The sequence below is a fragment of the Bos javanicus genome, chromosome 11, assembly GCF_032452875.1.
Source record: "Bos javanicus breed banteng chromosome 11, ARS-OSU_banteng_1.0, whole genome shotgun sequence".
Classification (NCBI taxonomy): Eukaryota; Metazoa; Chordata; class Mammalia; order Artiodactyla; family Bovidae; genus Bos; species Bos javanicus.
The window spans coordinates 74,909,432-74,936,856 of record NC_083878.1 but is presented as its reverse complement, the minus strand read 5'-3'; the positions used below and the strand labels follow the sequence as shown (position 1 = coordinate 74,936,856).

General features: G+C 45.2%; 2 protein-coding genes across 5 annotated transcripts in view; both read left to right on the top strand.

The window, feature by feature from the left end:
* UBXN2A (UBX domain protein 2A) overlaps positions 1 to 9,889 on the top strand; it is a 31,112-nt gene extending 21,223 nt beyond the window's left edge. For all 4 annotated transcript variants that reach the window (XM_061433173.1, XM_061433175.1, XM_061433176.1 and 1 more), the window contains 3 exons: positions 3,506 to 3,643; positions 4,724 to 4,882; positions 6,283 to 9,889. In XM_061433173.1, the coding sequence (XP_061289157.1) occupies positions 3,506 to 3,643; positions 4,724 to 4,882; positions 6,283 to 6,475 (490 nt within the window). In that variant the 3' untranslated portion in view covers positions 6,476 to 9,889. The remainder of the gene's footprint in view (positions 1 to 3,505; positions 3,644 to 4,723; positions 4,883 to 6,282) is intronic.
* Positions 9,890 to 14,826: 4,937 nt separating this feature from the next.
* Positions 14,827 to 26,000, top strand: MFSD2B (MFSD2 lysolipid transporter B, sphingolipid). The gene is made up of 13 exons (XM_061433187.1): positions 14,827 to 15,811; positions 17,108 to 17,232; positions 17,966 to 18,089; positions 18,395 to 18,473; positions 18,565 to 18,695; positions 21,078 to 21,168; positions 21,281 to 21,402; positions 21,833 to 21,916; positions 22,414 to 22,494; positions 22,689 to 22,798; positions 23,329 to 23,472; positions 23,847 to 24,017; positions 25,137 to 26,000. The coding sequence occupies exons 1-13, from the start codon at positions 15,656 to 15,658 to the stop codon at positions 25,159 to 25,161; spliced, it is 1,443 nt and encodes a 480-aa protein (XP_061289171.1). The 5' UTR covers positions 14,827 to 15,655; the 3' UTR covers positions 25,162 to 26,000.
* Positions 26,001 to 27,425: the final 1,425 nt, after the last annotated feature.

Here is a 27,425-nt window from a genome sequence, read left to right as displayed (position 1 = left end):
AGGTCTAGGAGTGGAATTGTTATCTCTGTTTATGAAGAAATGCCACACTGTATTCCGAAGTGATTGTACCGTTTTATATTCCCGCCAACAGTGTATCAAAGTTCCAGTTTTTCCATATACTTGCCAGTGCTTGTTAGTTCCAGTTTTCCATATCCTTGCCAACACTGGTTTTTTAAATGATAACTATCCTACTCATTAAGAAGTGGTATCTTGTGGTTTTCACTTGCATTTCCCTAGTGACCAGTCATGTTGAGCATCTTTTCATGTACTTGTAGGCCACATGTATATCTTCTTTGAAGAAATATCTATTCAGATCCTTTGTCGATGTTTTTACCCTTGCCACCTGAGCCCATAGCAGTGAAAGTGTGGAGCCTTAACCACTGGACCACCAGGGAATTCCCCCCTGCCTACTTTTAAAATTTAGGTTATTTACCTTGCTGTTGATCTGTAAGAGTTTGTGATGTATTTTTGAGACTGTTTTCTCCCATTCTTTTATGTTTGTTGTTGTTTCATTTTTTTGATGGTACTCTTTGGAGCACAGAAGTTTTTAATCTGAAGAGTCTGATTTATTGATTTTTTTTTCTTTTGTCACTTTTGTCTCTGGTGTCATAGCTAAGAAAATATCACTTATGTCAGGGCATTAAAGATTTTACTCCTATGTTTTCTTATAATTATATTCAAAGTTTGACTAGTATCTCAATTACTCTTTCATGATAAATTGATAAATTAATGTGTAAAAGGCATGAACATTCTTTCAGCTATTGATGCTTATATTTATGCTTCTGCTTTATTAAAAAAATACACAAAATTAAATTCTGTCCCATAGCACTCTCCTTAACATATGATTTTATGTGTGACATCAATTTAATGGTGCAAAGCACTTATTTTGGTCAGTTTTTATTTCAGAATGGTTCATAATATTCTGCATGTAACCAATTTTCAATATATACATATACATATATAGGTCTGTACATATGTATACGTACAATGTATGTACAAATTATAAATTATTTTGTATTATATAATTAATTTTTAATCTTTTTCAAACTTATACAAAAGTCATAAGTGAAGTACCAAGAACTTTTCTAAAAGCATTTGAGAGTGAGTTGCCAAAGTAATGCTTCTTCATCCAGAATAGTTTGTATTTTTTATAGGAAAAAAAAGAAGGAAGTGTATTTTCCTATGTAACCACAATACAACCATCTAATGATGTATGATTATCATTTAATCCTCAAACATTTTCAAGAGTCGCTATTTATCTTAATACTATCCTTTAAAAAAAAGGGAAATATATTTACCTCTGTAACCACAACACAACCATCTATTAATGTATGATTATCATTTAATTGTCAGACATTTTCAAGAGTCGCTATTTATCTTAATACTATCCTTTATAGCAAAAGCATCCAATTCAGAATTACTTATTGCTTTTAAATGTCATGTCTCTTTCATTTCTTCAAGAGGGAACAGTTCCTGAGTTTTTGTTTTTGTCTTTTTTTAGTGACCTTGACACTTGAAGATTATGAGCCCAAATTACATAGAATGTCTCTCAATTCAGATTTGTCCCATTTTTAATTCATGATAGTCACCTTTCCAAGTAGCTTAGTGGTAAAGAATCCACCCAGCAATGCAGGTGACATGGTTTTGATCCCTGAGTGGGAAGATCCCCTAGAGAAGGAAATGGCAACCCTCTCCAGTATTCTGGCCTCAAAAATCCAATGGACAGAGAAGCCTGGTGGGCTAAAGTCCATGGGGTGACAAAAGAGTCAGACATGATTTAGCAACTAAATAACAACAATCCTTGATAAGACTAAAGTACACTTTATTGGTAGGAATATCACAAAAGTAATGCTATCCTAAGTTCAGTGGTAATTTGTTCTTTGCTTTTTTAAATAGCTTTATGTTTTTCTTTAGGCTTTTTTCATTTTATCTGATTTTTGAACTCTATATAAATGGAATGTGTTTAATTTTTGTGTCTACTCAGTTTATTTCTTTGGGATATTCATCTGTGTTGTTGCATATAACTATAGTTGGCATGAATCTCAGAAGCAATATAAGAAAGATAAATTTGATTATGTAAAATCAATTGCCAAACTGGGAATACTTGTTGCACTTATATCCTGTAAATGGAATATATACAGATTTCTTACAAATCAGTTAGAAAAAGATGAAAAGAGTATTTTGTATGTTTGTACTTGATCTACTTTAAAACAGAATAGCAGTATGCAAAATACAAAATAGTGTGTATAGAATAATACCATCTTGGGAAAAATTACAAATCTGTGGTATTTTACTATATATAGAGAAAAAATTTAGGAGACTCACCCCAGTTTTTTATCAAGAGAGGAATTCTAAGGACAGTCACTTTGGAGGGAGGGGACTGTCACTGTCTAAGTCAATTTGTATTTGTATTTTTTGTCTTGCTTTTCTGGAACAAGCATGTAGCTATATTTTCATTTTTAAAAATGAAATAAGATCTTGATTTTTCTTGCACATTATTAATCCTATTTAGATACCTATGAAAGTGATCAAATTGTTTAATTTTAGCAGTATGTAGTCATCAAATGTTTTGTGACTTCAGTGTTACTCTGGACAAACTGAATAGCTCAAGCTGTTCATGAATTTGAAGTTTTAAAATTCTACCATAAAAAGGAACGCATTTGAATCAGTCCTAATGAAGTGAATGAACCTTAGAACCCATTATACAGAGTAAGTCAGAAAGAGAAAGACAAATATCATGTTCTGACTCAGCGACTTCCCTTTCACTTTTCACTTTTATGCACTGGAGAAGGAAATGGCAACCCACTCCAGTGTTCTTGCCTGGAGAATCCCAGGGACGGGGGAGCCTGGTGGGCTGCCGTCTATGGGATCGCACAGAGTCGGACACGACTGAAGTGACTTAGCAGCAGCAGCAATGCATATATATGGAATCTAAAAAATGGTACTGAAGAATTTATTTACAGGGCAGCGGTGGAGAAACACATAGAAAATAGACTTATGGACATGGGGAGAGGGGAGGAGAGGGTTAGATGTATGGAAAGAGTAACATGGAAACTTACATTACCATATGTAAAATAGATAGCCAACCGGGGAATTTGCTATATGGCTCAGGAAACTGAAACAAGGTTTCTGTATCAACCTAGAGGGATGGGATGGGGAGGGAGATGGGAGGGAGGTTCAAAAGAGAGGGGATATATGTATACCTATGGCTGATTGATGTTGAGGTTTGACAGAAACAACAAAATTCTATAAAGCAATTATCCTTCAATAAAAAAATAAATTAATTAAAAATTTTTTCCATATTGTTCTTGGCTTTTGATATTCATATTATCTAATTGTATTATTTTTAACTCTACTATTTTAAATAGATATAGTTTTTATTATATAGAATATTATATGCCTCTTAGTTCTATATTTTTTTATTCTTTTTGCATGTAGAATATGTTTTTCAGAGAAACAAAAGGGATATTAGTAGCTTCTTAGTTTCCTTTCTTTACTTTCCAAGGGAATTACCTTTAGAATTACAGGGAGTTTTTGATAAAGAGGAGGTGGATGTTAAAGTTGAAGATAAGAAAAATGAAGTATGTATGTCAACAAAGCCTGTGTTCCAGCCCTTCTCAGGACAAGGTCACAGACTGGGAAGGTGAGTGGGCTCATGATCTGTGCTTTTCATAAGCAGAGGCTTGACTAATATTCGGCTTTTAATTATTTCACTATGTAGACCACATATATAGAGTTTATCATTTCTCCCACTGAAAATGAGATTTTTTTTCATGTTAACTTTTATGAGAACTTCTAAATCATATTCACTTTAGTGTAAATTAACACAAGCTGGCACTACACTTAAAAATCATGAAGGCTTTTTTTGGTTTTATCAGATCAAAAGGGCCTGGTTTAATAAGGACATTGGACAAAATTGTGTGGGTAAATCATTTTTTCTCCCTTGCACCCACCACCTGAGCTTTGCCATTAATGTCACAGGGTATATAGGCTAACTTTGGGAGATAGTATTCTGTAACCAGTGCCTTCAGCATTGCATTCCTCCAATCAGTATCTGAATTTTGAAGTAATACAAGTGAAATAATGCCTGATAAAGTTAGTATCAGAGTCTTTAATTATTTTCAGACTTTGCAGTCTTCATCTTATCTAGTTATGCCTGTGACAGAATGTGCAAAGACATTAAATATAGGATTGCTTCTTATTTTTATGAATTCTCATATATGAATTATCAAGATTGGTAAGGTATATACATGCATATTCATCCACAAGCATAAAAATATTGAAATGTGACCTTCAGAGTGATGACGAAATACTTTATTTCGTTTATAACCCAAGGACTATTCTCTACAAAGAACTTATTTCTTCTAGAAATTTTAACCTGGGACATAGGTAAGGTCCATGGATCTGTCAGCACTATAAAATTGTTCTGAAAGGCACTATTCAAATACATATGTACTTAAATAGTCTTCAAGTATACTTATATAACACTCTATAGTCTTACATATTACTTGGATATGCATAATTTCATTAAATTCCTATAATCATCATCTATGACAGATACAACTGATTCTAATATATTTATGTGTTATTTATGGGGGAACAGCCGTGACTGGCTAAAATCTTCCTAAAATCTATACTTCCTGTAAAGGTTTTAGAATAATTGTTTAATGATAAAGTTCTGCTTACTGAAAAACACCCATCTGACTTGTCTGGATTTTCCTAGTGCTACACCAAAAATTGTTTCTAAAGCAAAGAATATTGAAGTTGAGAATAAAAATAAGTTGTCTGCTGTCCCACTAAACAATCTGGAACCCATCACTAATATACAGATCTGGTTAGCCAACGGGAAAAGGATTGTCCAGAAATTTAACATTTCTCATAGGTGAGTCTTCTATTTCATTATTTGTCTGATTTCCCCCCCTGAGTTTTAATAATATTTCTTCTTTTCAAGTCAGTCAATAGTTATTTTTAAGAACTAACCAAGGATCTTAATAAATAGTTCTCTAAACATAATGTATCATGACAATGGAAATTCTTGGACGTTAATTGAAATTTTTTTTTTTTTACTCATTTCATTAGTTTTCTGGCTTAACTAGATATATAATTTTAAAAGAATTATTTTCAATATGTTTTTAAGTAGACCTTTTAGCATTATGTGTGTATTTTCCTGTTAATTGTATAAAAAGAATGAAAATACAGGAAAGTCCTGAAAGAAAGTGAAGTCAATTTAAATTTCATCACCTAGAGATCATCACTACTACTACTTTGATAAATTTTTCTAGTCATTCATCTCTTCTTAATTTTTTTCATTTTATTTAAAGTAGGAACATATTGTTTGTAGGTTTTCTTCTTTATTTAAAAGCATTTAAAATTTGGGAAGGGGATATTATACATGTAAAATATTATATACATATGTGCTTGGTTAAAATAGTAATAGTAAAATAACTTATGTACTGCTGCTGCTGCTAAGTCACTTCGGTTGTATCCGACTCTGTGTGACCCCATAGACAGCAGCCCACCAGGCTCCCCCGTCCCTGGGATTCTCCAGGCAAGAACACTGGAGTGGGTTGCCATTTCCTTCTCCAATGCATGAAAGTGAAAAGTGAAAGTGAAGTCACTCAGTCGTGTCCGACTCCTAGTGACCCCATGGACTGCAGCCTACCAGGCTCCTCCGTCCATGGGATTTTCTAGGCAAGAGTACTGGAGTGGGGTGCCATTGCCTTCTCCGAACTTATGTACTACCTCGCTCAAAACATATGCCAATATATCTTATTTGCCTTTCCATGATCATATCTGTTTCCTTTTGTGCAAGAGAGAAATCTGTTATAAATCTGTGTTAATTATTTTTGATGAACTGTATATGTCCTCTCCCTCTTTAAGTATACACGCATATACTTACATGTATATAACTGAGCTGCCTTTAAGATTGCAGTGATTATATTACATTATAGTGTTCATGATACTAACTGAAAATAGGCCTGCACCAGGTTAAGTGTTTTCTTAACTAGATTTGCAGTACAACATCACCTGGTATGGAAGAGATAAAGCCCATGTCTGTGTAGGGTTACTGACTGGACCGTTTCTGATCCATTCAGAGCTAGTTATTTTGATTTTTCTGTTATAGAAGTTTTTAGGCATATGCAAAATCGAAGAGAAGATATAATGATCCATCACTAAGTTCCCACTAAATTATGTTTAAGAAAATCCCAGACTTCACTTGAAGTTAAATTAGCTAATTCAGGTTTTCATAAAATTACATTAATAGTTTGTGCTATTTTACAGGATAAGCCACATCAAAGACTTCATCGAAAAATACCAGGGATCTCAGAGGAGTCCTCCCTTTTCCCTGGCAACTGCTCTTCCTTTCCTCAAATTGCTAGATGAAACACTCACACTGGAAGAAGCTGATTTACAGAATGCTGTAATCATTCAGAGACTCAAAAAAACCGCTGAACCTTTTAAAGAACTTTCATAGCATTGATCTTTGATACACTAAGTGGAAAGTTTCCCCAAAAATGATGGTCATAAGTGGACATGCAAATCAAAACAAGGGAAGGTCAGATTTGCTGGGTTTTGTACTGTTTTAATTCCCTGCTGATGAGATTTTAAAATAAGTACAAGTTAGGAAAGTAAACTATTACTGGAAACTATATTCAGTTAACTTTTTCCAGAAGGCTACTCAGAAAGAAAAATATACTTATTTTCAAATACCATTTATTCAACATAAGATATATTCAATAACTTATCATTTAAAGTCTTAATATGGTATAAAGTAAGAAATACGTGCACAGCATCTTCCATTCAAATATCATTCCCAAACAGCAATGATGTGTTTAAATGTTAGCTGTCTCAGATTTTTTAAATGGCAATACATTAGAAAATTGTACATGGCAGGTTAAAAGCATCAATGTAATTTTCTTATATCTGAGATACAATCATAAGGCTGAAAGGGTCTGCTTTTACCACAGCTATACCTAAACCTCAGAAGTGTTCCCAATTTGCATACTCCAACAATCGAATATTAACAGTATCTGGGATGTACTTTCATTTAAGAATAAAATTGTAGTTTAGTATAATGTCAGTATCATATGTGCCAACTCATATTTCAACATTTTCAAAATGTGTAGATTTAAAAGAATTCTTTTTTCTCTAGGAACCTGTTTATTCCCTACTTTATTTTCTTTGAAAAACTAGGGGTTTGTTTTTAGTTGACATTTGGAGTGAGCCGTTTGTTTGACACCACTCACATAGAATCTAGTGCTGATGTTGTCACATTACTAATTAACATTTTTAAAATGCATCATGTGAAGTGTGGTTTTCTATTTCATACATCAGTTGGCCTGTTTATATATTAAAGGATTGTTTATTACGTTAGATGTCACTAAGGAAAACCTGCTTCACATCTTAGATTTTTAACTAAAACTGGTTCGACTTCAGTATTTCACTGTCAGATTAAATCCTCTTGCCTGAAAATAAGTTTAAGAAGCTTTTTGCAGATGATCTGTTGAATCATATTTAAAGTGAAATATGCATTGAGTGTGCCAAGGAATGAAGCAACTGGGCCTATCAGCAGTAATGTTCACAAGGTACTGGATGCCTGCTGGAAAGAAAAGTTCTCAAACTTTTTGGTCTCAAGACCTTTTGTTTATGTGGGTTACACATATTAATGTTATATTTAAAATAAAAGGTTATCAAATATTTATTCACTAAAAACGTGTTAATGTAAAGAACATTTTCATGAAAAATGTCATTTTCCAAAATGTCAAAAGATGGAGTGGGAAACGTGGCATTGTATTTTATTTTCTGCAGACATCTTTACTGTCCGATTTAAAGAAGACAGATGGGATCTCATTTGCTTCCACATTCAGTCTGTTGCAATATCGCACATCATGTCCCCTCTGGTAAATGCTCCTGTACACTCTTGAAAAAGTGAAGAAAAAAAAAAGCAAGAATAACATCTTAATATAATTATGAAAATAGTTTTGACCTTGCAGACCCCTTGAAAGAACTAATATTGTAAAGCAGTGATTTGCAGTGATCTTCAAGCCTTAATGCATAAGGATCACCTGGAAAGCTTTCACAATGCCTATTACCTGCCACCTACCACACACATTTTAACAATTCGTCGTATTTGGCATGGGTCCCAGATCTCTACATTTTTAATCTCCAGTAATTCTTAGGTATGTAGTAGAATCTGTCTTCAGGAAATCCTGCACTAAGATGGAAAATCCCATGGACAGAGGGCCTGGTGGGCTGTAGTCCATGGGGTCGCTAAGAGTCGGACACGACTGAGCGACTTCACTTTTCACTTTCACTTAAGCTTCCACCCTAGGAAAATAAAACCTGCATGCTTCACCATGGCAGTGTAAGACCTGACTGAAATGGGACTGTTAGACCTTTAAGTTTTATCCTGGTCCCCCACAGTTCGTTCTTACACTGTCTTTCCCTCCCCGACCCCTTAATGCTGACCTGCTCATGATATAAACTTGTGCTTTATCTTCTATAAGCACAGCTGAGACAAGGCTGCAATATTTAAATGAGGTTTTTATTAAAGGCTCAGGGATAACAAAAGGGAAATAGACATATAACTAGATGACCTGGTTTATAATATACCTTCTGTTTGAAATCCATTTGGAGAATGCTTGCTTTTCTAGCTCTCAGCCCTCCACATGGTAGAGTTCTGTTGTTTTATCAGGGAGAGAGGGAGAACAAAGGAGAGACTCTTCCTTTTGTCATTCACCCTCAGAAATAAACAGACACATAACAGAAAATATTTATTGTCGGTAACGTTTACGGCCATGATAGAGCCCTCTTGCTAGTGAAACAAAAATAATGGCATTCTTGAAAAAGTGAGGGGATGCTAAGATCATACATAAGATGACTGTTGATATATTTTCAAGAATCTGTAAGAAAATGTTTCACATAGGCCTATCATGAAGCATTTTATGATTTTCCTTTGCATAAATATGTCAATTTATGATTCTCCATATATTTATATGAAGGGCCTTCTTGTTGGAAATATTGTTCTCACACGTATAGAAAAGCCTCCCTTATGGGTTTTCCAGTTTACCATAATTACTATCCAGAAGACATTGGAAGTTTTCTTGGGTGTACATGTAGAGTACACCACAATGAGAAGTTCTTTAGAGAAAGACCTGTCATCAGCAATAACCCTCATTTTTGTAACTGTGAAAACTTTACCACAAGTGATATTCTTAAAGGTTTTCTAAAGTGAGAACCACCTCATAAAGCTTTTTATGTGAAAGTGTAAAATTCTAAAGTTGTTAATTAAATGTCTAATATAGCCCAAACATGTTGACTTTAGAAAACAAACTGCATTATGCAAAGGAAGGCAAACTTGAAAATAAGGCAGCATCTTAGGTGTGGAATACAATTTGACCTAAGTAGTTGTTTGAAAACTGGCCTCAATCAATTTAAAAGCATTGTTAGGCCTGTTATATGGAAGTACATATTGAATTTTACAAATTTTAATTTATTGGTTAAATTACTATGCATTATCCAGGTTATAAAGGTGATCTTATTTATTTTATATACTTCTGTCATTTAGAGTAGTTTTCATTTTACTTAATTGTGTTGAAATTATGCATGCATCTATTTCAGTGCCTTAAAGTATTTTGAAAGCAATCTTGATAATGGTTAAAGAACTGTTGTCTTAAAGATGAAACACTGTTCATTAAAAGGATCTGTGAAATAATTTATATTTGTTTGTTATAAATTAGTTACATATGGATGCATTTGTCATTTTTATTTGCAAAGACATTCAGTTTGAGAATCAACAAACATTTATTAGGTGCTTTCTATTTGCCAGGTATTTTAAGCAATGTTACTTTCATTTCATACTCAAGTGTTAAAACGTGATACTTTTAAACTCAGTGGTTGTGTTTATTTCTTTCACCACCCTTTGTGTCATTAGTTGAACGGTAGTTGAACGGTAGTTGAAGACTCCTTAGTATGATTTATTCCTTTGTTCTTTCTCAGTAGAAACCTTTTAAACATTGCTCACCACACTGAATCTTCAAATAGAAGTGGCTTATTCAGTAGACTAATATTTGGCTCTTTGTCATTTGATTTAAATGTATGTTTTTTACATAGATAATTCATATCCACTGGAGAAAATTATACAGTTATGCTGAAATGATCTTTAGCTCACCTATTCCACCATTCAGAGATAACCACTAATAACATTTTGGTGTGCATCTTTATGGATATTTTTAAGTGTATCAGTATTCAGTTTTGTTTTAAAAACAAACCTCTTGGTTGTTGTAGGCCTGTTTTATTTATGGAATTCTATTGGTCCTTAAAAATTCTATTAGGACTATACCGCCACTTTAAGTAGAATAGTAACAGGGGAAATGCCTTTTAGTTACATTTCTGTGCGAAAAAGGGAAGGAGGTTAATGTAAGTGGAATCATACAATATTGCTGTCCTTTGTGACCAGCTTTTTTTCCACAACATAAAATTTCAAGGTTCATCCATGTCCTTTTTATTGCTGAGTAAAATTGTATGAATATTCCTAACATCCTAAATAGTCACCCATTAGTTGATGGACATTTGGGTTGTTTCGACTGTTTCAGTTCAGTTCAGTTACTCAGTCATGTCCGGCTCTTTGTGACCCCATGAATTGCAGCACACCAGGCCTTCCTGTCCATCACCAACTCCTGGAGTTCACTCAAACTCACGTCCATCGAGTTGGTGATGCCATCCAGCCATCTCATCCTCTGTCGTCCGTTTCTCCTCCTGCCCCCAATCCCTCCCAGCATCAGAGTTTTTTCCAGTGAGTCAACTCTTCGCATGAGGTGGCCAAAGTACTGGAGTTTCAGCTTTAGCATCATTCCTTCCAAAGAAATCCCAGGGCTGGTCTTCAGAATGGACTGGTTGGATCTCCTTGCAGTCCACGGGACTGTCAAGAGCCTTCTCCAACACCTCAGTTCAAAAGCATCAATTCTTTGGCACTCAGCTTTCTTCGCAGTCCAACTCTCACATCCATACATGACCACAGGAAAAACCATAGCCTTGACCAGCTATTATAAATACTTTAGTTCTCAAGGGCTTCCCTTGTGACTTAGCTGGTAAAGAATCCATCTGCAACGTGGGATACCTACGTTCGATCCCTGGAGAAGGGAAAGGCTACCCACTCCAGTATTCTGGCCTGGAGAATCCCTTGGACAGAGGAGCCTGGCAGGCTGCAGTCCATGGAGTCCCAAAGAGTCAGACACGACTGACTTTCACTTCATTTCTCTTCACTTAATGTTCAAGTTATTGTGTGATCATGTTTTCATTCCTCTTACATCTTTAGAAGTGGAATTGCTGGATCATATAATTTCATACCCAACTTTTGAAGAACAGCCAGAGTTTTCCAAAGCACCTGCACTAGCAGTGTATGATTTCCCACATCCTTCCCAATCCCTGTTATTGTCTTTTAAATTACAGCCTTTCTAATGGAGTGGGTTCTTGTAGCTTTGCATTTCCCTAATGCCATGAATGTCTTTTCGTGTGCTTATTGCCCATTTGTAGGCTTGGAGAAATATCTATTCAAATCCTTCACCCAGTTTTTAACTGTACTCTCTCTCTACTGTTTAAGGAGTTCTTTATATATTCCAACACAACGGTTTGCAAACATTCCTCCCATTCTGTGGGTTGTCTTTTCACTGGTTGCTTGGCTTGCAACACAGAAGTTTTTCATTTAGCTATAGCCCATCTTAGGCTTGTGGTGTCCTAAGAAATACTTGTCTAAGCCAAGATCGAAGAGTTTTATGTCTCAGCCTGTATAGGTCTGTGATGGGTTCTCAGTTAATCTTTTATGTGTTGTAAGCCCTTCCCTTTTAAGTACCAGTCTGGGAAATTTGCATACACCAGTTTTTTATTCTCTGGCTAGAACTTAGTTACCTGGCTGTACCAGTCATCTCTAAGAGGTTGGAGAATGTATATTTCGGCCATCCGATAGCAGTTTTTTTTAAGCGGTTTGTAAACCTACTCAGCCTTATAGTCTGAGCAATTCTATTGCTTCGTGTTTCTAAGACTTGGCCGATTTTAACAAGGATTTAGCAGGAGGGTTTAGTGAGAACTGCTGCTCTCACTCCCTTGGAGACCGATCCCAAGGAAAACGGTCCCGAGTCACTTGCCAGCCTTTCCCCGCAGCAAATGTGGGCTCTGGCGTTTTTCACTTTGGTTAATCCACCCCGCGGCACTTTGCGGCTTCCCGTTTTCCCGCGCGCTGCCCCCGCCCGGGGCGCGTCGGCCGGGCCGCCCCTCTTCGCGCCGCGCCCGCTCGGCCGGGGAGCCGCCCTCCCCGCGGGCCGGGGCTGGCGATAACGCCGAGGGCCTTGGTGCGCTGGCGGCCGTGCGTGATGGCAGTGTACCGCGAAGCGATCCCGGGCCCGGCTCTGGAGACGCCGTCGACCTCGCTGGAAGCACACACCTCAGCTCAGGGTTCGGTGAGCGCACAGCGAGGGGCACGCGGGGAGCGGGCGCTGGGCTTCAGCGCGGGGCCGGGCCGGGGGCTCCGGGGACCGACCCCCCCCCCCATCCCGGAGCATCTGGGAGCAGCCAGCCAGTCAGCCGCAGCCCCACACGGTCCCCGCCCGAGCCTCTAGGTTGCTCAACTGCCCCGGCTGGGGTTTGACAGTTGACAGCGGGGAGGCTGGGGGTATTCTGGAGCCCCAAAGAGATGGGAAACTGAGTCCTAGACAAGTGCAGAAGGCCGCTGATTCCTTCAGCTAGTCGATCAGGGCCAGTCTAGGGCTCTTGTCCACCACCTGCCAGGTCTCACTTGGGACTTCTAATTGGGCCCGCCTTCCCCAATCTCCAGGTAGGAGCTATGGGCTTGGCCGCCCTCTCAAACCTGGCTCCCTCCAGGCACCAGACTCTCCTAGCGGAGACTGCACCCAGAGCCCTTCCTGGTAACCAGGCTCCGAAGTGAGGGTGGAGGGCAGGTGGGAATCCAGGGGTCGCCTCAGCCCTTCTACCTGCCCTCTCCCCCATCCCCTGGATAGGGCCAGGGCATGTGTCATTCAGGGTGGCTGAGTTGGAGAGAAGTTAGGACTTCCGAGCTCGCTGCTAGATGCGGAATCCACTGCTCACTATGTGCTGCGCCTTCATTCTGTCCCTGGCTTGGCTTCGCCACCTCAGTTCCCTATGCTGTCTCCGCGCTTCCCCTCCGAGCAAAAGGTAGTGGGCTCCAAGACAGAAAGCAAGATCAAGAGGCCCTCTGGGGACTCTCATTTCGCAGGGAACTTTAAAAACTCAGGATGACATGAGTTGTTAGGGAGAAAACATTAGCCATGAAACGCTAGCATTTAATTTTCATAACAACTCTGGGAGGTGTATTACCCCCATTGTACACTTGATGAAGTTTAGCCATACTGAGTACCTTGTCCTGGGTTACACAGCTAGAAATGGCAGACGGAGAATTTGCATTCAAATTTGTCAAGTTTGCCTAACTGAAACGTCCTCAGTTGACTGTGAAGAGCTTATGATTTTAGTAGGTACAGTGGTATTCCTCAAGATTCCAAGACTGAATCATATACCTAGATTTTTAAAAATTTTCATGTGCCTGCTATGTACCAGAATTTGATAGGTACCTTTAGGAGGAAACCAGAATCCCTTTATGGAGAGGGGTTGGGGAATGGGGAGGAGGGGCTAACATGTTGGATTCTGCCTGGTGTTAAATTTTCTGAAAGTTGAAATATTGTTCACAAAAATGTCAGAAGAGACCACATCCTGCCTCATGTGTGGGTAGGAAGAGTGCAGAGGATTTGATAAACCCTTATCTGGAAAGACCTTCCTTTCAAAAGAGTCCTTTTAGGGTGTCTGTCTAGATACCTAACTGGGTGAAGCTGTAGATCTCTCCACTCCCCTCCCATCCCCAGGCAAAAGATGAAAAAGAATGATTCCCAGCACCTTTGGGAGAAATAGCACTTAACACAGCATCTTCATGTCACTTATTCTTTCAACAAATATATATTGAGCATCTACACACCCAGCATTTTTCTAGGTACTGGAGACATGGTGGTGAATAAAAGTTATATAGTTCATGCTTTCAGAGAGTTTATGTGCTGGTGAAGAGAGGCAGGAAATAAATATGAATATATCCTATAGTGAGTACAATTGAGAGAAATTTGGGTGGTCAGTGAAGACTCCTCTAAAGAGATGACATTTAGGCTTCAGCCTGAATGGCAAGAAGTCAGCTCTTGCAAAGACCTGGAGGAATAGCTGGGGGACAGGAAGTGCAAAGGCCCTGAGGCAGTAACAGACAAGGTCATTTTGAGCAACAGGATGGAGGCTACCATGGTTGAGGAGAGCTATCTGAAGTAAGGTGGGAAAAGGAGTGACAGCTGATTGTGTGGGCTCCTTTAGGCTATATGGGAAGGACTTGGAGTTTTATTCAAACTGTAATGGCAAGTTGTTGAGGGGTTTTCACCAGAGAAGAGACACAATCTGATTTATGTTATGAAAAGATCACTTCGACTACTGGACAGAAAGTGGATAGTAGGGAATGAGAGTAGAAGTTGAGAAGCCACTTAGACTCTCACTAATAGATTAGACAGGGAAACTGGGAAGGAAGAATCAAGGATGGCACCTAGGTTTGTGGCCTGAGCTGCTGAGTGAACACTGGGGCCTTTTGTTGCAATGAGGACAGTAGAGTTAGATTAAAACAATGGGATGGAAATCAGGAGCTGTGTTTTGACCATGCTAAGCTGGAATGCCTGTTTGGCAATCATGTGGGGCTGTGAGTAGACAGTCTAATTATGAGTCTGGCGTTCCCTGAATGCTTAGGGATATATATATATATATATATATATATATATATATAAACCCCAAATATATGTGTGTGGGTATACATGTAACCTTTACTTCATTTTTGCTCTGATGTTTGTTGTTTACTGATTTCTGTGGTGTAAATACTCTCCCCATGGCTGATTTCAGGCTGCCAAATGGTTCAACAACTGGCTTGCAAAAGTCCTGAACATTTAACAATCAGCTCCCAAAGCCATGGCCTCATTTGCTCATCAAAACATCCCTCAAAGTTGGCAGGAATATTCCAATCGACAGATGAGGCTTAGAGAGATAACGTGATTTATTCAAAGGCACACACAGGAAGTTTGTGGCAAAGTTAGGGGCCTCCTGACCCTCCCAGTTCACTTTAGTTTGCTGACTAATAAAACAGACTGCAGCAGAAAGCACTGGGGGAGGAGGGAATATAAGGAAAAACTTCCCCCTGGAAATGCTTAGAAGTCACGGTTTAGGTTTTTTCTTTTTTCTCCCCTTTTTGCCGCATTTCTTTTTTGTGTGTTTGTCGTTGACTGCACTGGGTCTTCGTTGCTGTGCATGGGCTCCTCACTGCAGTGGCTTCTCCTGTTGAAAAGCACAAGCTCTAGAGCTCAGGCTCAGTGGTTGTGACTCACAGGCTTAATTGCCCTAAGGCAGGTGGAATCTTCCTGGACCAGAGATCAAACCCCATTTCCCTGCGTTGGCAGGCAGATTCTCAACCACTGGACTGCCAGAGAAGTCCTGTCTCACTTCTTTTAAGATAATCTGAGAGCAATTAGGACTGAGAGGTTGCTGGAACAGCCTTCAAGACAGGGCTGCAGGATACTTTTGGAAGTCAGGGGGCTGGAGGGAGTGGTTGGTACCTATGGGGGCTGAGCTTCTGTGTCTCCCCCAGGACAGCGGAGCTGGTCACCTCTCATTCTATAGGAAGTTGTGCTATGGCATTGGAGGGGTTCCCAACCAGGTGGCCTCCAGCGCCATAGCCTTTTACCTGCAACTTTTCCTGCTCGATGTGGCACAGGTAAGTGTGGGCAGCAGCCTTGGGGTTCCCTACTCCCATGTCTGGTGTCTGGTCCTTTCAACCTGCCTTTACTTCCACTGCCACGATCCTTGGTAAATGGCACTTCTGACCCAAGGCTGAGAAAAACCAAATACTGTTGAGGGCAACCTCCTGAAAGATGTTTATTTGCAGGTTGTTTGTAGTAGAAGAATGGGAAACAACACGAATACCCCCAAATATAGAAGTAGTTCAACAGTAGTTGGACTATGTCCACATAATGGAGTAGTGTGTAGTCACTCAAAGAATGAGTTAGATCTATACCAGTTGACGCCCAAGAATTTCCATGATGCACTGTCAAGTGAGAAAAATTAGTTTTAGAGAAGGGTATACATATAAAAAGACCCCATTTGAACAAAACAAAAACATGCCCTATATATATGAGGACACAGGTATAAGGAGATGGTTGAATAGCATCACTGACTCAATGGACACGAGTTTGAGCAAATTCTAGGAGACAGTAAAAGACAGGGAAGCCTGGCCTGCTGCAGTCCATGGGGCCGCAGAGTCAGACACCAGTTAGCAACTGGACAACAACATGATTAAAGGATGAGCATGGAGAAAGTATATTCCAAAAGGACATCCATCCAGAAGTATGTTAATGTTGGCGATAGAAGGGACTAGTGGAGGATAGAGGATAAACAAAAATTTTTAATAAAGTATCTATTATTTACTTATTTTCCATGATTTTTTAAATGACACCGATATCCCATTTGTATAAAATTATAAATCACAAATGCACATAAGGAAATGAGAGAAAGAACGATCAAAATGCTCCTGGCAGTTGTCTCAGGATGGTGGAATTTCAGATGAGCTTTGCGTGATATTTTCCTGAACTGTTTAAATGTGTGTGTAATGAGTGTTATCACTTTATGTAATCAGAAAAATCAATAAACCATTTTCATTGTAAAACACAAGCTCTGCCTCTGACTGTCAGCTTCAGTGCACCCTTCACGCACTGAGCCACCTCAGGGGAGGGTCTCTCAAGTCTTCTCCTAAAGTGACTGGGTATAAATATAACAGGAATGTGCTAGTGTGCACCTGTTCCCCTCTCCTTGTCCCTCTATCCCTTCTCCACTGGTGCATAGATGTCCTCAGAGCCGTCTGGATTCCTGGCCTGGGGGAGGGACTGAATAGATCTTTACAGCGTGGCTATGGCCCCAGCCAGTTTCCAGGGTCTTTCTCCTGATTGGCGGGCAGGTCCAGACACCCTCGCTGACTGTGCAGGGCCTTGGCTGTCCCCTCCTCTGTCCCTTTCAGATCCCTGCTGCCCAGGTGTCACTGGTCCTGTTTGGAGGGAAGGTGTCTGGGGCAGCTGCAGACCCTTTGGCTGGGTTTCTCATCAACAGAAGCAGGAGGACAGGGTCTGGACGACTCATGCCCTGGTGAGCACCCCATGGTCCTTAGGATCCTGGCACCCACCCCTGGCTTGAGATCTCTGCATTTGTCACAGCTGCTGCTAGTAGAAAATCCTATGGGTGGTTAGAGGTCAGGTCTGGACAGTGGGTAACAGGAATGGAATGGGTCTGAGTGAGTCATGCAGGTGCTCAGGGACCTCTCCCTCACCGGGTGGCACAGAGCTGGACAAGAGTCGCAGGCCTGGCCCCAGGGGGCTCGGAGTGCGGCCAGGCGGGGCTGGATGGCTTGGAAGTTCTCACAGAGGAGATACGACTTTCCTGGGTACAGGGAATGGCACCACCCAGCCCAGGTGACCCTAATGGTAAAGAACTTGTCTGCCAATGCAGGAGATGTAAGAGATAGGGGTTCAATCCCTGGGTCGGGAAGATCCCCTGGAGGACGGCATGGAAACCCACTCCAGCATTCTTGCCTGGAGAATCCCATGGACAGAGGAGCCTGACGGGCTATAGTCCATAGGGTGGCAAAGAGTTGGACACAACTGAAGTGACTTAGCACGCACACATGCAGCCCCTAAGGGCCCCAGCCCCCACTCCCAGGGACCTCCTCATCCCCTCAGCCGCCTCTCCCCCTCCGTGGCTCCCACCCTTAGCCCCAGACCAGGGCTCCTCCAGGGCTGCGGGCCAAGCGAGGCTGCTCCTGGCCCCTGGGGACCCCCTGTGCTAGTGCTGCAGGCCGCCCCACCGGGCTGTGCTTCCGCAGGGTGCTGGGCTGCATGCCCTTCATTGCCTTGGCCTACTTCTTCCTGTGGTTCTTGCCCCCCTTCACCACCTTGCGAGGCCTCTGGTACACGACCCTCTACTGCCTGTTCCAGGCCTTGGCCACGGTAAGCAGGTGGGCCCTTTCCTGGGTCTGGATTCCTGGAACCTCATGCTGGCAGGAGGCCTGCCTGAAGTGTGTGTGTGTGCTGGGGGGTGCCCGCTGCCCACCTGCTCACCAGGTGGTAACTGGCCATTAGCTTTTCTTGTGTGCTCTAGGCCAGATGCCCCTCCTGCTCCTCAGCCCCTAACTCCAGGTTGAGGGGATCTGTGGGGACATGCCAGCCTGGCACGGGCCTGGCCTGGGGAAGCTGCTGACCTGGGTTGGCCGCCTGGCAGTGGGCACTGTCCTAAGCTCTGCCTGGTCCTGCAGTTCTTCCAGGTGCCCTACACGGCGCTGACCATGCTCCTGACCCCCAACCCCAAGGAGCGGGACTCAGCCACCGCGTACCGTGAGTGCAGGCGGGTGTGCGGTTGGGTGGGAGTGGGTAGCTCTGGCCCAGCCCCATGAGCTCAGTCACCTTGCTGCATGCTGTTTCCCAGGGATGACCTTGGAGATGGCGGGGACGCTGATGGGAGCCACCGTCCACGGACTCATTGTGTCTGGTGCCCACGGGTCCCATAGGTGCAAGGAGGACACGCTCCCAGGGGAAGGGGCTGTTTCCCCCAACGCGGTGAGTGTCCAGGCTGCGCAGAGCCCCTGGAGCCCCCGCTTCCAGGCCACCTCTTTCTTTGAGGAACGTTTCTCCGCCAGGTCTCTTCATGGCTGTTTGGGGGCTCAGCCCTGCCCAGCAGGCTTTTTCATTCCTTCCCTGATCCTCGTGCTGAGCCCATGTCCCCCATCCTCCCGCTAAATCTGCTTCTCCTGCTGGGCGCCTTCTAAACGTGGAGCCAAACAACAGGCCAGCAGGCCATCTGGAGGGGAGGAGGTGACCCCAGAGAAGGGGCAGGGCGGGGAGGGGCCGCCAGCAGGGGCAGGAGAGAGACAGCAGAAGGGTTTAGTGTCCTGGCAGAGCTCTGGGCAAAACCCATCCTATGAGCAGTGCCACCCAGCCCTGAACAGGTGTCCCCCCAACCCCACCCACAGTGTGAAAGGAGAGGGGAAACCTGGGGGCGGTACCCCTTCCTCTCCCCTCAAAGCCGTTCCCTTTTCAGCAATTAGGAGATGTTCGTTCATCTATTTATCCGAGAAGGCAATGGCACCCCACTCCAGTACTCTTGCCTGGAAAATCCCATGGGTGGAGGAGCCTGGTAGGCTGCAGTCCATGGGGTCGCTAGGAGTCGGACACGACTGAGCGACTTCACTTTCACTTTTCATTTTCATGCATTGGAGAAGGAAATGGCATCCCACTCCAGTGTCCTTGCCTGGAGAATCCCAAGGATGGGGGAGCCTGGTGGGCTGCCATCTATGGGGTCACACAGAGTCGGACACGACTGAAGCGACTTAGCAGCAGCAGCAGCAGCATCTATTTATCTGTCAAGTGCATCTTCTACTCCCCCTCTTCTTAAGCAAATGACATCACTGACCTTCACCAACATTTGAGAATAATGTTATGAGCATAGTGCAAGCATCACGCACCCATGGTTCACTGCCTGTAAGAAAACATTACAATGAAGTCCTGTGTAGAGATCCCCAGGACACCTGCAGCCCAGCTACAGAATGTACTTCCGTACAGTGTGAAATGAAGCTGTAGGGCCCCAGAGAGAGCAGGGAGTCAATCTCCCCTTCCCATGGCCCACTGCCCCAGTCAAGAGATTGCCTGGATCTGGGTAGGTGATAGGCTATGCCCCATTGCCCTCAAAGCCCATCATGGTGCTACGAGCCCAGGATCAGAGGGGTTGTGGCCTGCAGATTTACCTTCCCTGCTTCCAAGCCCAGGGCCCCCCGCCACAAAAAAAAATGAGAGTCAAAGTTGCTCACTCATGTCCAGCTCTTTGCTACCCCATAGACTGTAGCCCACCAGGCTCCTCTGTCCCTGGGATTCTCCAGGCAAGAATACTGGAGTGGATTGCTATTCCCTTCTCCAGGGGATCTTCCTGATGGCAGGGCTCAAACTCAAGTCTCCTGCATTGTAGGCAGATTCTTCATTATCTGAGCCACCAGGGAAGCCTCTACAAGGCCCCTCCCCAAAGCTTCTGGGTCACTGTCTAGGTGAGAATAGTGGAACAGAGGGTAGAAGTGGGGAGCAGGGTTGAGGAGCTCCCCTTGGGTGGGACAGCAGGAGGCCAGGTGGGGCATAGGATGGCAAGAAGTAGGGAGTAGGAAGCTGAAAACCTGCCCTGCCTCGTGTCCTCATGGCTCACATTGAGGCTGTGAGCCATGGTGAGAAGTGTCCAGCGGCCTCTTGTTAGTTTCAGCTCTGCTGTCCCATAGACTGCACTTACCAAACACAAATTCATAGATAAAACCGTCCCGAATTTCAAGAGAGCAGAGCATTAACTCCCAAGTGCAGAGTTTTCTGAAAGTGGGACCCCTCACACCAATGAAGCTCTGCATCTCCCTCCTTCCTCCCCCACCAAAGGCAACCCCTATCCTGAACTGGGTGACTGTTACTCCCATGCAGGCCTTATATGTACTTTATTCCATATGTGTCTTTCTCTGAATGCTCGGTGGCACCGTTTCTATTTTCGACATTTTCTGTGTCATCGTACATCACACTGTAACTGTCTATTCATGGATCTGTCTCCCCCTCACCCCAAGCCCCTTACTGTGGATGCACAGGGTCATTTATTCATCACTGTAACCTCAGGGTCTAGCACACCGAAGACAGAAGCAATGAATGTTTGCTTAAAAAAAATGACAGAGAGGGAGGGAGGGATTTGACTCGTGGTTACATGAATGCCTACAGGAGGCACAGGGTCAGCAGAAGGACCATTCTGGGCCCTTAGATCTGCCCCTCCTGTGGGCTGATGGAGAGGAAGAGCACCCAGCATCCTTGGACTTGGACTGAGGGTCCCTCTGCTCCCACTGGGAGGCACTCCTGCCAGGCCCCTGGGTATCCCCACTTCCACGGGTTGGAGACATCACCCCCACTGAAGTTCTGTCCTGTCCACAGACTCGTCTCTACTTCATTGCAGCCACTGTGGTTGCTTTGACTTACCCAGTGTGCAGTACTTTGCTCTACCTGGGGGTGAAGGAGCGATCAGGTAGGTACAGGGCTGCAGACAGAGTGTGGAAGCAGAAGCTGGTCGCTCCTCTTGGGCATGAGTTTTTATTTTGAACTCCACCAATCCAAGATGTCCCTTTCCAATGTTACAGACCCCTCCACCCCAGCATCCGGCCAGGGCGTGGGCTTCCTGGCTGGGCTAGGTCTCACGGTCCGGCATCGGCCCTATCTGAAGCTGGTCATCTCCTTCCTCTTCATCTCCGCAGCTGTTCAGGTATGTCTGGCCAGGCTGATCCCCACTGGCTGGGCTCTGGCCATACTGAGCTTGCATAGGTTCAGGTTAATCTCTCGTCTCCACCATACCACAGGAAAACCAGTGGCTGGCAAGGGCTTGGCAAGGCTGATGCCGGGAGGAGAGAAACCTACCAGATCTAGTGGGACTGGGGAGAGTCAGGGCCCAGACACCAGGAAGTGTCTGGAGTGGTAAAGTCCATCCATCTCAGCTGTGCCAGGGGGAGACTAGGAATGGTGTTTAAACCTGTGTCGGGATAAAACTCCATTGTTGGGGAAGGGATTGCATGATGGTAGCAGAAACCAGAGCTTGGAGGCCCAAAGGGAAGGCCCAACTCAAGACCTCAGGCTTGCCCTTGATTTCCACATTTCTGCCATTTCCTGTACATGCCTACTTCCTGTCGACTCCTCAGGTGGAGCAGAGCTACCTGGTCCTGTTCTGTACACACGCCTCCCAGCTTCAAGACCACGTCCAGGGCATGGTGCTGACCATCCTGGTGAGGGGACATGGGGTGGTGGAGGCGAGAGGCCTGAGTCAGGGCTGTGTGGTCCTTGGCGTGACCTGTGTGATGGAGTTCTGGTGGTCAGTATTTTGGACTCTGCTTGGGCTTTTTGCTAAGATGATTCAATCGTGTCCGATTCTTTGCAACACTATGGACTGTAGCCCACCAGGCTCCTCTGACCATGGGATTCTCCAGGCAAGAATACTGGAGTGGGTTGCCATTTCCTTCTCCAGGGGATCTTCCTGACCAAGGGATCAAACCCACATTTCTTATGTCTCCTGCATTGGCAGGCGGGTTCTTTACCACTAGTACCACCATTTCAGCAGAGGGTGGAATTGGGGTCAGGGTCATAAAGTTCGTAAAGTTCAGCCACTGGTTCTAACCAAGGACAAGGTCAACGTCGGGTGTCCCACCTAAAAGCTGAGCATATGAGAATCTGGCAGAGGCCCCAGCAGAGCGTCCTGGGCTATGACGATTCTGTCCGTTCACAGGTCTCTGCAGTGCTGAGCACCCCAATGTGGGAGTGGGTTCTGCAGCGATTTGGGAAGAGGATGTCGGCCCTCGGGATCTGTGTGAGTGAGGCAGGAAGCCAGGCCTGGGGTGGTGTTGAGGGGGCAGTGTGTTCTCGCGTCCTCCGTGTCTATCCCGGCGCCAGGCTCAGAGGGCATCAGTAAGGACTGGTGAGTGCGTGAATCCGAGAGCAGCTATGAGTGTGTGTGGGGCAGGGGTACAAGCAGAGGAGGCGCCAGCGTGTCTGTCTCCCTAGGCGATGGTGCCCTTTGCAATCCTGCTGGCTGCTGTGCCCATGGTGCCCGTGGCATATGTCGTGGCCTTTGTGTCTGGCCTGAGCATCGCTGTGTCCTTGCTGCTACCCTGGTAGGCCGGGTGAGGGGCACAAGGAGTAGGGGCCTCCCGTCCTTCCCAGTGGGTGTCCCCCCTTCATCTCAACCTGCGATCCCAGGCCCCTTCCCCTGGGGACAGGCTCTCCCCCTTTCAGGGGTAGAGGCTGCCAAAGTGTATTGGGTAAAAAGTGAAAAGAAAGTGAAAATGTTAGTCACTCAGTGTGTCTGCCTTTTATGAGACCCCATGGACTGTAGCCCGCCAGGCTCCTCTGTCCATGGGAATCTCCAGGCAAGAATTCTGGAGTGGGTTGCCACACCCTCCTCCAGGGGATCTTCCCAACCCAGGGATTGAACCAGGTCTCCCACACTGCAGGCAGATTTTTTACTGTCTGAGTCACCAGGGAAGTACAAGCACTTTTACTGCCTGACTGTCTTTGGACCAGTCCTGGTGCTGGACAGTGGGGACCCAGGGGTGAATCTGACTCAGTCTTTGTCCCCAAGGAGCCCTCAGTTTGGCAGCTCCCGAAGAGATAAAAGACATAATTCTGCAGCCCCTGCCCCCAGGTCCATGCTTCCAGATGTGGTCGATGACTTCCAGCTGCAGCACCAGCATGGCCCAGGCCTGGAGACCATCTTCTACTCATCCTACGTCTTCTTCACCAAGCTTTCGGGAGCAGGCGCCCTGGGCATCTCCACTCTCAGCCTGGAGTGAGTCCCAGAGTCGGGCTGTCCCAGAGGCACAAAAGACAAGTGGTGTGCGAAGCGAAGGGCAAAGTCCCCCACCCGAGCCAGCCAGGGGCCACCCACGAGTCTGGGGAGTGTGTGGGAACCCCCACCCCAGCCGGAAGGGGTGTAGGTCTCAGCAGCTATACCCCTTCTGAAACCTCTACTCCCCGAATTCACAGCTCTCTCTGAACTCCTCCCCAGTCTGCCTGTTCCCTCACACTCCCTTCCTCCCAAATCAGTTAGACTGATTCGGCCAGAAAACAAATCCAAGTTTCAGGATAGGGTGGGGGTTGGGCCCATGGGCCCCTTCCTTCAGGAGGCTCTGAGCTGGATGCTCAGGGTGGGGGCTCCTCCAGCTTCGCAGGGTACGAGTCAGGAGCCTGCAGGCAGTCGGAGCAGGTGGTGGTGACTCTCAAGGTCCTCATCGGTGCTGTGCCCACCAGCATGATCCTCATTGGTCTGTGCATCCTCATGGTCGGCCCCACTCCCAAGGTGCCAAGTCGGGCCAACTCCCGCTCCTTGGGGAGGTAGGCACCTCACACTCACGGGTACACACCGCAGAGCACCTAGGGAGACGCGCAGATGTGCACAGTTCTCATGTGGACCTGATGTTCCACAAGCATGGCAGTCTTTTTTTTTAATTTGCTTATTTTTGGCTGCACTGGGTCTTCTTTGTCACGTGGGCTTTTTCTAGTTGCAGTGAGCAGGGGCTGCTCTCTAGTTGAGGTGCTTGAGTTTCTCATTGTGGTGGCTTCTCTTGTTGCAGAGCACGGGCTCTAGGGTGCGAGGGCTTCAGCAGTTGTGGCTCCTGGGATCTAGAGCCCAGGTTCATTAGCTGTGGTCTACGGGCTTAGTTGCTCTGTGGCATGTGGAATCTTCCCGGACCATGGCTCGAAGCCATGTCCCCTGTATTGGTAGGCAGATTCTTATCCACTGTACCCTTGAGAAAGTACAGTCAGTCCATCTTAATGGGCCCCAAACTGAATTCATCTTTGTTCTCCAATCTTGGCTCTTGCTGCATCACAATGAACGGCACCACTTTCCAGCCTGGGGGCTGAAACCCCGGGGTCATCTTCCACTCCTCCCCACACCAGCCGCCCTGAGCCACTCTCTCACCTTGTTCTTCCCACTTGGACGCACAGACCCCTCTGCCCTGGGGACAATCTGCTCACTGCCTGGCTTTCACAGTAGACTGTGGGGACCTTGACAGCTGAGGGGGCTGTTTTCATTTTTGTGTCCCATGAGCTCAGCCCAGAGCCAAAGTCCAAGCAGACACTGCAGTGTCAACATTTCTGGTCAAGCAGATAGTCACAAGCTGTGTCCACGTTTTTGCACATGCTCAAAAACTTACAAACAAGAGCCCGTGTACAGGTAGAGGCCCACACAGGATAGGCCAGGAAGTGGCTCCATCATGGATCCCTCAGTGCTCAGTGGGGACAGCCTGGGACTCCAGCCCCTCATACTGAGATCATGCGCTGTGTTTGGGGAATGACACGTGGGTGGGACCTGGAGGAACAGGACTGTAGCTTCGTTCTCAGGGTTGAGCAGGGGAGGAGTTGCTCAGGAGACAAGGAGCAGCCACTGACACTTCCCCGACCCCCGCCCACCCTCATCCTCCTCTCTGACTTTTCTTCTCTTTCCCGCAGGAGGACCAGCTACACTCTGGCTTGAATTTGAGACCCTGTGAGCCAGCACGTCAGGAGCAGCATCTTCTGGGCTCCAGGCCCCCCCTTTCAGCCCTTTGGCACCCCCGCCTCACCGTTTACACACAACCTGTCTTTTCCCCAGGGATGTGGAGTCTTCAGTGACTCTCCTGAAGGGAGCGGCCTGGGCTCCACCTTTCATGTCTTACCTGTTGACCTCAGGACATCTCAGAGAGGCCTGTGCCGCTGACTACCCAGCTCTGGGCAACCTGTGACCTGGAAAGCATTCCTGTAGCAACTATTCCTGGAAAAAGGAAGCCCCTGCCAGCCTGGTCTGCAGACTTCTGTGGGAGCACCAGGCCCACCAACCTGCTTGGATGGCAAAACTACCTGACAAGACAGACACACAGAATTCCTATTTCTCCTGATGGTGCAGTGATCATCTAATGGAGAGGCTGACAGACAGCATGTGAATAGGCAGAGTGGGGACAGATGGACATGCTGCCATATCCAGGTGGAGAGGTTCACAGATGTAGCCAGAGAGGTCAGCAGACCCCAGACGGAGCGGATGGGGCCAGCAGTGGGGACAGGCTGAACAGGGCGTGAGGTGTTTCTCAAGACCTTTCCCCTTGTACAGCTCAGCTGATGACACTGTTTCTAGACATGGTCACAGACTGATACTGAGCCACCAAGGATCAATCATATTTATGAACAAAAGTTATTTTTGTGGGAATACTTTTCTGAAAGTTCATCTTATAAAATCACAGGAACCACTATTTTCTAAAGGCCACCATGTCTTTGGGGAAGAAAGATCTACTGAGGTTTATTTTTTTCAGAAACAAATTAAAGGGTTTATCTTCTACTTGCTTGCTTGTGTGTGTGCTCGGTCATGTCAGACTCTTTGCAACCCCACAGACTGCAGCATGCCAGTCTCCTCTGTCCATGGGTTTCCCAGGCAAGAAGAGTAGAGTGGGTTGACATTTCCTACACCAGGGGATCTTCCCAACCCAGGGACTGAACCCACGTCTCTGACATCTGCTGCATTGGCAGGCAGATTCTTTACTGCTGAGCCACCTGGGAAGCTCTGTTTGAGTCTGTAAAATGTGACTGTGGCCAGCCTTCTCATCTCACCTCCTGGGAAATCTGTCTCAAGGAGGGAAGGGGAGGGTGCCTGATGTCACTTAAACTGGCCATGTTACCTCAGCCGTGTGTCCCAGAATATCTGCAGTTCCTCAGACCACAGGTTCCCTGTGGGAGGAGACAAGAAGTTGAGGACATCGGCTAGGGCAGTGGACCATAGTAGCTTGTGTGGTTTGGGGCCTGGGGAGGAGCTGGGGAACCCCTGGGGCCCTGATGCCCCAGCAAGTGTTCCTAGAGAAGCCTGGGTACCCACAGGGGGCCCAGGAGGTGAGATCTGCCCCCCACATTCCTCCCCCGCCCCCAGTTCTACCCTTCCCAAGCCCACTGCAGGGCTAGGCCCCCTTCCACTTCCTCTTTAGCCCTCTGGCTGCCTCATAAGTGTGAGGTGAGATTGAAGGTCTAAGATAGTCAGAGCTCAGACACACTCAGATAGTGCTCCTCAGAGCTTAAAGCATTTGGCTTCCTCTACAAATGCTGTCTTTTCATACTGTCCATGGGATTCTCCAGGAAAGAATACTGGAGTGGAGTTCTTCACTGACTCAATGGACATGAATTTGAGCCAACGCCAGGAGACAGTGGAGGACAGAGGAGCCTGGCGTGCTACAGTCCATGGGGTTGCAGTCGGACATGACTGAGCGACTGAACAACAACAAATGTGTAGCAAGAGAAGGAACCTGACCTCAAAGAGAGCGCAGAGTGTGACCCGGTCTGTCTGATGCCTGAGCTTTCTGGGCCCGTAACACTGACAAGGGCATCTGATCCTTGAGGTCACAGGGCTCCAGAGAAAGAGCTGGGCTCAGCCTCTCTTCCTGATTCAGAAAGGGGCTGACAGGAAACTCTGTTCACCCCCTGCTCTGCAGAGGCACATACAGCACACACATACGTCACACATTGCACACTCACACACACCTACAGAACAGGTTTTTGTTGGCTTGCTTGTTTTTCTTTTGGCTGTACTGTCTTTGTTGGGTTGGCATGCTTAGTTACCCCTCGGCAACTAAGTTCTTAGTTGGGATCTTAGTTCTCTGACAATGGATCAAACATGAGTACCCTGCACTGAAAGGTGGATTCTTAACCACTGGGCCACCAAGAAAGTTCCCAGAACAGTTTCTTAACACTGGACAATCACTGGCCGTGTGGAGACAGTACCAG

Bases quoted from the DNA above. Each gene is read 5' to 3' on its own strand.
- MFSD2B (XM_061433187.1), top strand. From the start codon at position 15,656: ATGGGGGCTGAGCTTCTGTGTCTCCCCCAGGACAGCGGAGCTGGTCAC. The intron at 15,812-17,107 runs GTAAGTGTGGGC...TGTCCCTTTCAG, and splicing joins TCCTGCTCGATGTGGCACAG to ATCCCTGCTGCCCAGGTGTC. The intron at 22,495-22,688 runs GTGAGTGAGGCA...CTGTCTCCCTAG, and splicing joins TGTCGGCCCTCGGGATCTGT to GCGATGGTGCCCTTTGCAAT.